This window comes from Brienomyrus brachyistius, chromosome 10 (genome assembly GCF_023856365.1).
Source record: "Brienomyrus brachyistius isolate T26 chromosome 10, BBRACH_0.4, whole genome shotgun sequence".
Classification (NCBI taxonomy): domain Eukaryota; kingdom Metazoa; phylum Chordata; class Actinopteri; order Osteoglossiformes; family Mormyridae; genus Brienomyrus; species Brienomyrus brachyistius.
This window is the reverse complement of record NC_064542.1, coordinates 9,099,416-9,112,032: the sequence shown is the minus strand read 5'-3', so window position 1 is coordinate 9,112,032 and position 12,617 is coordinate 9,099,416. Positions and strand designations below refer to the sequence as shown.

Below are 12,617 nucleotides of genomic sequence, written 5' to 3'. Positions count from 1 at the left end.
TTTAAAGTGCCATTAATCTTGCATATTGAATAAGGAGTCTAAAAGGTAGTACTTTCAGTGCATGCAATTGTAACTTTGCATATACAAGGGCATATTTTAGATTGTGTATTACACGAAAAGATCTTGATAGGAAATAAAGTAATTTGACATGCAAAATGAAAAGCACAGCGCAGTTTTAAAATTGGTATTAGATATTTTGTGTTATTTTTCTGCCTAGAGTGGTATTGGTTAAGGTTGGGGGACCCTAGTATTATTTGTGGGTATCTTCTGCCTCTAACCCTTGTGAATATGAAAGGATTACGTTACTTTATGCTGAAGGAAGAAAAAAGCAAAACCCCATAGAAGAGGTCAGCCGAGTGGTCGGCCAAAAAAAAAAACAGACCAATGTTTAAGCGTTTGATGGCAATCAGCATAAGCCAATTAATGAGACAACAAGGTCAATGTAGTGATGGCTGGGCAGAACGCTCACTGTAATGTGGTTTATCAGCACGTTCAGTGATGAAGCTGTGTGACAGCCAGAAGTAAGTTCTAAATTCCTCCAGTTTACATCCGTCTCACTTTATGAATGACATCACCAAAGCTGAAACGATCTCAATTATGAAACGTTTTGTTACTTTTGTCAGAAATTGAGGCACAAAATGCCAGTCGAGTTTTTGTTTTTTTGTGTTGCTTTTAAAATGCTGCATGCCCTTGTTTAAATTGTGACTAATATTTAAATTATTGTTTTTGTATAACAAAAATCTGCATTTGCCACTGAAAAACCCATATTGCCCTGCCTCTGCTGATTTTTCTGAAGCCTGAAAACTGTAATACACACACACACATACAAACTACATGTTTTCAGACTTATATTCCATATAAAGTTTGGTTAATTGCTAATTAAAGGTTTTATCTGTGCTCCTGTGTATATTTTATACCAGAGGCTTAAGTGCACTTGAATACAAATGGTTATACAGTGACATTTTTATGACTGATTTCAGACTGCACAATTTGCACTTATTTATTAATTTTTGTGAAAGTTGTTGACAAAGAGGGAAAAATATCAGACTGGGATCAGTATCGGCAGACAAAATTTTAATATTGATATCGGGATCAGACTAGAAAAAAATATCATGCTCTCTCTATACTATACTACAAAACAATATTACTTTTGACTTTCATATTGTTAGTAGAATGGCAAAACAATAACAGTGACCACACAAAAGATGCGGTAAAATTCTCTTGAAAGAAGGATGAAAGATTCAAATTTATTCTTGAAATCATCATTTTTTGAGAAATGTGCTCACTTTTCACACAGTTCTTCTGCATATACATTTACCTTTGCATAGAAACTTTAAAAAAGAATGTTCACAGTTGAGGATTTAAATAAAACAAAAATACAGACAGAAGCTTAAACAGTCAGCACAATGTTCTTGCGACAATGTCGTAATCTTCAAACAGCATTACACAGAATTGCAGAAACAACTTAGCAGCTTAGCTGGAATTTTTATTAATATTTGCTATTTAAAAGATATAATACAGGAACACACCAAGAATTTTTTTTATATGCAGTTGCTTCACATTGGCCATGAAACAAAACAGGACACTGACCTTCTCCTGAGATGCACTGGGGTGTTACAAGGCTCCCCCTGGAACCTCCTCTGATTTAAGGGGGCTATTGGTGGCCGCCTATTGACTGCGATTTCCCATGGTCGCATTGGTGACGTCGTGGGGACGAGTCACACTCAGGAGCAGCAGAACAACGGTGCTTGAGGCACTTGAGTCGCGGAGCCTCAGATTGTCTTCACTCTGGGTTCAGAATAAAACACTCACTTCAGGCGACATTGTTACAAAGCATATTTTTCACAGGTATACCTCACCAATACATTTCTAGGGTAACTACGAACCACTTGGCTTTAATAGAAATGCCAATATACATCTGAAGAATACATCACTTACACAAAATTACAGCTAGCAAGCATTTTAAATTCAAACGTTTTATTCCATGAAGCATGTCTCCAAATTTTGATCATTTTCAGTCTAATTGAAAGAAGGAACAGACCATCGTGATTAAACATTGCTTATTAATCTGGAAAAAACTCTTGCTGTTCTTTTATTTCTAAGAGAATCCAACTGTAGGAAAAAAAAACTGCTAACCAAGTGCGCCAACAACATTTATAATTGAGCATCACTAATTGTGTCACATAGTATTTTAACTATTTAAATAGTTGCAGATATTCCAGATCATGTAGCATTTTTAAAAGGAAAGCTTTTTATGAGTTTGGGTGAAACTAACACACTGAAGCAGTTTAATTTCAAGAAGCAATAATCTCTGGACTTTTAAAGAATGAAGAAGACCTCGTGTGGTCACCTGACAGCATCTAGTACGTTTTAGTAATGTGCAAACAGTTGAACCGTGTCATAACCTTGCCCCTAGCAGATGGCTAGAATATAAAATCTCTCTTAGTTGCTCTCATTATATCTATTTGACCTCAAAATACATCTATATATGAACCTTATGTTCCAGGGAGAAAAGCACCTTGTAAAGGAAGCTTGTTCAGATTTGCTCTCAATAAGAGCACCAGCAAATTAATACATGAAAAATACAAGTAAAAAATGCAAATGTACATGTACGAAACCCTATCATTCCATCTAAATTACTTAAAAATGAAACGAGACGAAGCGAGACAAACCTACCACAAAATGCCCTCAAAAGTTTAAGCATTATTATTTCAAAATCAGAGTAATAACAAATAGTCACATGCTACTATGTCGAATTCAGCACAAACATGCTCCGCATGGGTTGATCATCTATTTTTATGGACAAGCTACTGACGGCTAACCAGTGAAATAATGAATTTTGGCTCATAAGCACCTGTAGCTCTGCTATGTATTTCAAATTGAAAAACCATCTGGAACTGTAAGACTGGTGTACAATAGGCAGTCACATGTTGACCAGCACATATGGCACAACTGGGCAAAAACTAGCCCGGGGGCCATATATTTTTACTGATCTGCAGGATGATTAAAATGGAAAAAAAGGGGAGGGGGTTAGGTTTTTTATACAAGTTAAACATGAAAAATGCAGTGGTTCTACTGATTGCTTTACTTTTTCCTAGTTAGGGAATACATAAACTCTAACAAGTCTTCAATTGTAACTTCCATGGGACATAAAAATAGTTATGTTGACATGGGGAAGCTTGGAATTGGCCGTCCACAGAAAACCATTGCCCAGCCCTGACATATGTGAAAGGGAACATTCAAAGAAATCCCCCCAAAATGCAATTTATGTCAGACACATTCTCTTTAAAAGTGTACTTGCTTTTTTGGTATTTAAAAGCTGTTTCAAGCTGCCGGATGCAAGTATAGAAACCCAGCATGTTACCATTTAAGACGCTGTAATGACAAACGTATTTGTTTTTGCCAACTTATTTTAAATCAGCACCAATTACATCATGCTGTGAGGTTTTTAAATATAGTTTCCGTCAGGCCAAAAAACCTCAGAGAATTCATCACAATAGTTATCAGATAATCATAATTCCTAGGGCTCACGAGACAACAAAATCACATTAACATCACATTAAATAAAAAGAATACTGATATTTCTCAAAACTTGCCTATTGATTTCTAATTTTTGTTAACAAAAAGGCCTACAATGGGTAAATGCACCATTCCATCCTCTTCCATAGCCCAGGTAACCTTCAGTGTTAGTGTGCATCAGGTCACCAAGTGGAATATCCATATTTAAAAAGGGGCCGCATTGACTCGCAAAGGCTGTATTATAAATGACCACTCCACATATTTATACAACGTTATTCTGAAATAAAGACAGGGTGACTATATTATCAATATATATCATGTTCATATGTCCATATACACTGCTTACATCAGCCATGGCAATTTATCGATCAAAAAGTTAAAACTATCTATATACAATCAATGAGACGAATTCCCACTGTCGAATCAAACAAGGGACTGTTTACCACTAACCACTGTGGTAATATTCTGACAATTCCTAGCTGTCCTAAATAGCTAAAGACCTCAATCTCTCTTTGCTCCACTTACATTAATGCACAAGTAAAAATATACAGCAATAATATAAAAAACAGCAGTAATATCTACAGTTTTCAGTTGAGAGTAAGATGCATAAAATAGGCACAGGAGTTGGGTGTATAACTGGGGAGGGTACTGGAAGGCACATGTCAGTCATGGGTCAAGCTGGAGGGAAAGGGGCACTGCAGCTTTAAGCAGTAGCAGCAGCGGCTGGCCAGGCCACGTGCGTCTCCCACAGAAACAAAGCAATAACAAAGGAAGCAGCCGCGGAAAGAAATTTCTTCACGCGTTCCGAAAGTTTACGGGTAAAATGTATTTTTCCAGAAAAAAAAACTTTACCCTAGCCTCTACCCGTGCAAAATTACTATAGGTGCACTGTTAATTAACGAAGTAAACACAAAATTCAAGGCGATACCCCCCCCTTCCCATTAGCAAGCTTTAAACAAAAGGCAGTCAAACCAGCGCACGTGCCGTGCCAACAAAACCATGTTCCACTTCTTAATTGTGCCCAACTAATTTCCGTATTAATTACGTCGGTATCAAAGCAGCTGAAATCGATCGGATCACAATAAATGCATTTATCTAACATCCAAGACGACTGCTAATTTCATTATTCACATTTTATCAAACTGAGTAACATAAACACTCACCCTTGGATTAGCTCCGGATAATACGTCATATATTTACAACAATATGTCCTTTGTAGCGTTTCTTATATGGTTATTATTTCATTACAGTCTCTCTAATGCTTGCTCGTTATGTAGCATTTCGGCTTTAGCCGTTTGTGCCATTAGCTTTCAAACTAGCAGATTATCTGAGAGGACGCATCACTCTAGACAGTAAACGAGTAAAGCAAACGTATTGGCGTGTTCTTTTTGTCTTAGAAAAGTTGGACGAACACGTACCGATTCCCCAGTTTCTTTGTTTGCGTTGTTTTGCATTAGCGAGATAAAAACCCCCACAGTTGCCGAGCCAGGCACTTCCCTATCGCTTGCTTCTCGGAAGATGCTCTAAAATCCTATATTCATACACGAGATTAACGGAAGATGGGGAGTTCCACGGTTTCAAACGGTTTGCTAAATGATTATCTTTCAATATTCAAATTTGTATCCCAAAAACAGTTTAATTCACAGCATTCTTTTGCGCGTGGAGTGAGAGATCGCGGGTACACCCCCACTGCGGACGCTGGGGGCCCGTGACGTCACGCTGGCGCTGCGTAAGCAGCGACAACTTCGCGGCCTCATAGAAATTACAGAGGAACTAGAAGTCAAGACAGAAACGGACATCTGATCCACATTAATATATTACTGAGTTAGTATGACCGCAACAAATTTATCCATTTTTTTCTCATATGACTAGCTTTATTTTAAGGCTAGAATAACATTCTGCTGTCGACAAAAAAAGGAAAATACTGAATAAAGCCTACACTTCTATTAAGTTAAACAACAAGTCACACTTGCTGGGTGGCTAAGCGGATCACACTCTTGCCTTAAACGGCTGAACTCTAGCTCCGGGGTTCTGAATATCACTTCTGCTCTGTCTATGTGGAGTTAGCATGTTCTCCACATGTTGCATGTGTATACTGTCCAGGGTACCCCAGCCCTGTGCCCTATGCCATCTGCTATAGGCTCCAGCCCCTTCTGCAACCCTGACCAATATATGTGGTTAGAAGACAGATTAATGCAGTGGTTCTCAAACTCGGTCCTCAGGCCCCACTGCCCTGCTCGTTTTCCAGCTATCCCTGCCCTACACACTGCTGATTACCTGGATCAGGTGTGTTCAGTCAATCAGAAGCTGAAAGTCATCTTGGACTTGTGTGTGGGGCAGGGATAGCAGGAAAACAAGCAGGGCAGTGGGGCCAGAGGACTGACTTTGACAACCACTGGATTAATGGGATATCGGATTGAGCAGTAAACTAAGAGAGTAGATGGATTTTTAGCATACAATGAAAAGTGCAATTAATATTTTTCCCATCTAGTGTGGTTACATTATACTATCCAAAAATGTTTGAGAACAATGTCATTTCCTGTTGATAAGCCAAGAAGCCAACGTCTCTACTAGAGCTGCAAGCCACACCTGTTTCTTAACCACAAAAAACGCAAACATTGCAATAAAACTAGAGTAGCGCTTCTGTATTCTTAAAAACATAAGATTGAATCTTTGTCCATGCTTCCATTCCCTCTCTGTGCAGGAGCAAGAGAATATATTCTTAATTTGTTGTTGATTGCCCATCACTGAATAGCACTAAGGGGTGGAACAGCATCTAGCGCTGCTGCTTCAGCCCTCTGGGCTTTGGGATTTGAACCCCACCTCTGTGTGTGGAGTTTGCATGTTCTCATGTCACACAATATCCTTTGGCCATTCTGGTTTGCTCCTGCAATACAAACACAGTTGGGTAACCGGCAACTCTATATTTCTCATGGTGTGTGCTTTTGTGTGGGTGTACGCATGTGTCCTGCAATAGACCGGCATTCCCACCAGGGTCTATCCCAGACCTGTGCACTGACCCTGACTAGGATAACCAGTTAGAAGATGGATGATGATGATTATTATTATTGTTGTTATCTAGCAAATACCTTTAACCACTACAACTTACATGAATTAGTTTCAGATTCCCATTTACAGTCAAAGTTTGGGTTGACCAATTTGGTGAGAAGCACAACTGCACAAGTAATACCAATATTGGTTACATATGCCTACTAGCAACCGCTCCACCACCATTTTATCTTCTTTTCAAAAGTAGATTATGTATCATTACTAGTACTAAGTGGACCTTATTTAATGGTGACAATTTATGAAGTCCTCGAAATAAGCCCCAGATACATAATGTATTTGAAACCTGTACCTGAACAAACTTTTTTCCAAATCTTAAAAGCCCATAAGATATCAGTTGCACAGGAATGTATACAAATAATTATACTTTTCAGTGTACATCAGTCCTCAATGAATTAACATGATATACAAAGACAAGAAATTGGCGTGATGACTTTTTTCTACCATGCAACAGCCAAAAATCCAGTCCTACTTGTCCCCTACTACTCTTAGTCTGACACTTATTTTCAGTCCTCATTCAAAACCAAGTAGCCTTAAGATAATAAAATTGTCTGCTTCTGCAAACAATACCAGCATTGTCTGCAGAACAATTGCACTGAGAGGACTACACTAGTCATGTTGCCAACTACCTCTTGATGTGCCACAAATTTAACTATAAATCTCTAGAATACCCTACAAGTAGTTACGCAATAATTTTGTATGTTTGCATTTAAAACAGGCAGCAAGATGACTATAAGTAGGTCCCACTGCTTACCTAACCCTAACCCCTCCAGGACTGAGGGGTTCGAATCCTACTGTGTGTGTGTGTGTGTGTATGTGTGTGTATGTGTGTGGCGTTTTCATGTTCTCGCTGTGCTGAACAGGTTTCCTCCCAGAGTTAAAGGACATGCTGTTAGGCTAACTGGTGTCTGTAAATTGCCCAAAGAATGTGACTGTGTATTCAAGTTCATGCATGTATGTGCCTATGATGAACTTGCATCCCATCCAGCGTGTTCCCAAGTCTTGGGCCCTGAGTCACCTGGGAGAAGCTCCAGGCCCAACTGTGAGCCTGAGCAGCATAAAATGCTTAGGAGATGGATGTACATGAAATAGTCATTTAGATTATCAACCTACGGTTTATAAAATTCAGAATGGTTGTAATCATTGTGATGATAAACTTTTTTTTGTATTCGCTATTTAGCTTACCGATTTTCTCTTTTAAAAAAGTGACTACGGCTACCCAGTGCAGTCATGCATTTTACATATATTCACCATAACCAACTACTTTCACACCCAATGTTTAATTTTGGTCATTCTATTATGGTTCTTAACGTATGAACCATTCTCCTCATTAAATATTAAAAAATGATTATTGCTTAATGAGGAAGGAGACTGACAGTTCATATTGACACTCTATACTCAATACACATTTCGAGTGACTACAAAAGTATTATTTTCTTTTGATGCCAACCAATTTAGGGGCTATTGGGAAGAATCTCTAGAGGTGCCATTTGAAGAAAAAGACAACATCAGTCCTTTATATAAGAATGACAAAGCAACTTTGGTGCAATACGTACTGCAGATTTCACAATTGGAATAAATAACTACACTAATAAATAACAGTGAATTTAAGATGAAAGGCCACAGTCAGTCCTGTTTTGTAAAAAGGTCAGTAGAATGCTGTCCTCGATATCCTTAATTGCATTGTCTTTCAGCTACAGTGAACGGGGTGTGGGAATAGCTTCCTGTTTTCTGTCATCACTCTCACCAGTAATATTAAACTGGTTGTCTTTAACACATTGTTAAACAACATGGAAATTTCCATGTTTGTGTAATATAATTTTACTAAATAGTAGTAAACAAAACACTTCTGTCACCTGAATACACTACATTTCTGTTTCTAAAAAAATAATACGTTTTAACGTTTTGCTTCCACAAAAAATTAATGGAGGCCATTTGATGTCTCCCCACATGTTGGCAAAAGAGAAACTGTTTCAAGAAAAGGAAAAGCATTTTATGAGGACATTTACAGAGCTCTGGAGCTATGAAAAGGTTCTCTCTAAGTAAATGTAACTTTTTATTCATTAATGGTATTAAATCATTACTTGTTAGAGGACAGACTGTAGCTAAAACTAAAGGTTGACTTAAAAATGTAAGCAACAACCATATATATAACGCAAACAATTACTTCTTGTAGAGCAGGTCTGAACAAAATACCAAGGGGATTATATAGCTTGTATAGTATAGTAAGCAAAAATGGAATGCAATTCCACACCCCAAGCTCCAATCTGTAGATGATATGATATATACATCAAGAAAAAACAGTACTGCACGATGTAACCAAGCTTGTGTGTTTTTCCCCAAAACTGAATGTACCTACACTGCTGGGTTGTAATTGTTCTCTCCTTTTTTGGGAAGTTAAATAGTTAAAATTCAATGCCAACATTCACACCTAAGACATGGTCTTCATTGTCTTCTACCATATGGCTAGGTAACTATATCTACAGCTAGGTAAATATATCACCATGCTACGAAAGCTACTTTAAAACAGGACCCTTGCTCTCTTCAACTTAATAATATTTACTTCCAAATCGTATAGAGTAAATAGAGTTACCTTAAATCTTGTTGAAAAGAAGCTGTAGAAGCCACGATTTCCGTTGCCTTACTCAGTCAATAAGTATACTACACACAGACAGTGAAATGTATCTTTCAAAAACAAAAATTATTTGCATTTTGTTTTTTTTCTATTTTATGCTACTGGCTCTAAATTGGTGCCAAAGATTATATCTGTTCATGTAAAACTTTGTTAATTCTAGACCTGTGTAAGTAACTTCTGAGTGACGTAGCATTCCAGTATGTCTATATACAATTTAAGTGGAAGTGACCATCACGTATGATCATACTTCTTAACAGAATCAGAATAACTTTTTATAGCAAAACTATTCAGCATGAATTATTTGTACTGTTTGGTTCTACTTCCAATCATTCCCAACTACTGCAAAGTTGTAAACTCTGAACGTCTGATCTACCACAATACAGAGCATGAAATTGAAACCCAACAAATGCAAGTAAAAAAAAAAAAAAAATGCAACATTGGTTATACAGGCAAACAAAAATTACAAAAACATATATGTTAGCTTCTGCTTTTTTGTTTCCAACAATAGAAATGTGTATAATTAGCAATTAGATATTTAACAATACTATATTAATATAAAATGAACCTACGACACTAAATTGCAACTAAGTTATGAAAAAAATAGTTTGTTCTTCTAATACATATACAGTAATTTGAAGAATCCACAAAATTAGAAAGTACACATCATTGTTTGTTATAGATATTCGGAATAATGATTGGGAAAGAAAAACCAACTAAAAGCAGTGTGTAATTATTCGTTTATACGTTGTGCTTATTCACTCGTATAGGTATCTTTAAAAATTTAATTACAACTTCAAGAAATGAAGGCAATGTAGCGGTAAGTGAGAGAGAGCGAATCATATCATTCGATCAGATAGCGACACATACATCAGTGTTAATGAAGTGCTTGGCCCACTGAGCAATTTAATTCAAATAAAAATAGTTTCAACCCATATATGCTAGCCTAACAAGTAACACGTAGGGTAGGAATTTTAAGTCCGTTTTTTAATATAGATGTCCTTCTCTCCTATGAGATATCACAATAACCTAGATAGGATATTCTGTAGCAGTTTATGAATAAATTTCCATGCAATGTCAGCTATGCACTAGGCTCTCTCTCTCTCATATATATATATATATATATATATATATATATATATATATATATATATATAAATTGCTATACATATACACAGACATGTATATATGTAATTGGAGACTAGGCGACATGTAAATTATAAGACTGAAGTAAAGCACGTGATATCGGCGCCTTATTTTTTTCATATTATCACGCCTTAATGTTGCTATAGCTGAATATATAAAAGGCCTCCACTGTCTGCCCTGTATTTCAAAGCACAGCAATGTTGCCGGTCGTAACACTGTCAGGGAGGAGACACTGCATCCTGAAGCGCTTATTGTCCCTCGGTTGAAAATGACAAATTATAAGAGGACCGGCTACAGCGGAGGACCCTTAGTAATTCGGTACTAACACAGTGTCCGGTTCGTTTTAACAAAGAGCAAAAAGGTAAACATGACAGCACAGCCTAGAGAACAAGGAGGGGCTCAAGGCAAGGGGGAGAAGACAAGCACAGAAGCAAAATGCAACCCTCAGAAAATCCGATAAGTACCTTGAAACCAGGCGTAAAAACCCCCCCCGGGGAAAACTGCAAATGTCGACACGACACAAGAATGTAGCTCAGAGTCGATTACCTGATTGTTAATTTGCAAGCATTTTTCATTGACTGCCCCCCTTCTAATTCTTCACATCTCTTTTACATTTTCAGTGCATCGCTATTATCTTGAGCTGCTCCTGTAAATGGAACATTCCGTGGGTTTCACCACTGCTCTTGTGAAAAGGTACAAACGTTTACACCAGTATTCAAAAATAGTCGCCGCCTATATTACACAAGATAATTATATTACAGAATAAATCTAAAAACTTGAATATTACTGTCCGATGACTGGCGAAGAGTCTGTGCACAGCCGTATATATATTTCCTGTGTCGACAGTTTCTCAGTTTCACCTTCTTCGATGAGATTTGGAGGGAGCGCACTATTATTGCACGGTTACCGTAAAGATTGTATTAATGCGTTCAACTTGTCATGTTTTTGTTATCAAGAACAAATTCTTGCTAGTTGCTCAGGTATTAAAACATTTATGTAAAAATTTCAGAATACACAGTTTATCATGCAGGTTTCTCCCCTTTAGGCAATGCAGTTCGTGTGAAATATAGATGGGAACAGCATAGCCTAAGTTATTAATTTGCCGTTCAGTATAGTGCGTACAATAGCACTTCTATGCACACCGCACTGAGAATCACTGAGGTCATTCCTTTTCAGTTTTATTACGCAAGCACCCCTAGAACCGCAGTATTTATGTGGCTGCTGGCATTTTAATTAAATTGCTAATAAAATATCTCCTGGTCGAATATGCATTGTTTCAGAATTATTAACATGCCTTTTAAAATCATATAAATATTTCCATTTGTGCAAATTGTTTTGTGTGAATATCATATCTAAATACAAAAAGACAACATACCTCGGTCCACACCCGTCATAAAAAAGTGCATACTTCCGACATAGAACTTATATACAGACTGCTAGTGCGTATGCACCTTCATATGCACACAGACATGCTTGCTGTCCAACATTGGACATGATGATATGATGGGGGCAAGGGGCCTAGGAACTGGGGGGAAGTGAACTCCCCAGAATTTAATTTGACTTCATTCATCCTTCCAAAAAAAAACCCAATATCAAACGCTCTTTTTACACAACAATAATTTAATGTTCTGTTTATTTTGCAGTGAATGAAGCTGACATCACTGGTGTGATGTCACAGATAACACCCATACAAAATCAGAGAGTAAATGCCACACAAGGCCAATGGCAGAATCAAAACCTATGACCCAAGAGGATGGAGGGCATAGTTTAATTCCTGAGCCATCACACCTCCCTCGTTCCTTTTATGTACATGGTTTGATGTACATGGTTGATCACTTGATGAGTCCCCATGAGGTGACACTCTTCTGGTCATGGGTGACTTCAGTGTGACCACTGGCACTGACAGGGCTGGCTATGAGGACTGTGTCGGTCCCCATGACTCTGGAGCCCGGGGTGAAAGTGGCTCCATGTTCCTTGACTTTGCAAAAGGCCAGGGGCTGCAGGTTGCTGGATCCTGGTTCCAGCACCCTGAGCTGCATCGTTGGACTCAGTGCTCCAGCACTGGTGGTGTGACAAATGAGGTCACATCTTCACAGGCAGTCTCTTTAGCTTTGGTCCACTGAGCTACCACCTGCTAGTAGAATGAAGCTTGTCCTCGCACTCGAACTCAGAACAGGTGATGGAACAGTCCTTACAAATGACACTGCAGTTGTGACCCGCTGGGCTACTTTGAGCAGCTATTTAAAGCTGACTC

The 12,617-nt window shown here is 38.0% G+C and overlaps 1 protein-coding gene across 5 annotated transcripts in view; it reads right to left on the bottom strand.

The window, feature by feature from the left end:
* The window catches only part of rnf44 (ring finger protein 44), a 31,188-nt gene extending 19,950 nt beyond the window's left edge, over positions 1-11,238 (bottom strand). For 2 of the 5 annotated variants that reach the window (XM_049029121.1, XM_049029126.1), the window contains exons 1-2: positions 10,910-11,238; positions 1,591-1,788 (exon numbers count right to left, since the gene is read on the bottom strand). In XM_049029121.1, the coding sequence (XP_048885078.1) occupies positions 1,591-1,697 (107 nt within the window). In that variant the 5' untranslated portion in view covers positions 1,698-1,788; positions 10,910-11,238. Of the gene's footprint in view, positions 1-1,590; positions 1,789-4,682; positions 5,379-10,909 lie in introns of those variants that run through there. The other 3 variants (XM_049029123.1, XM_049029122.1, XM_049029124.1) reach the window with 3 other exon arrangements.
* Positions 11,239-12,617: the final 1,379 nt, after the last annotated feature.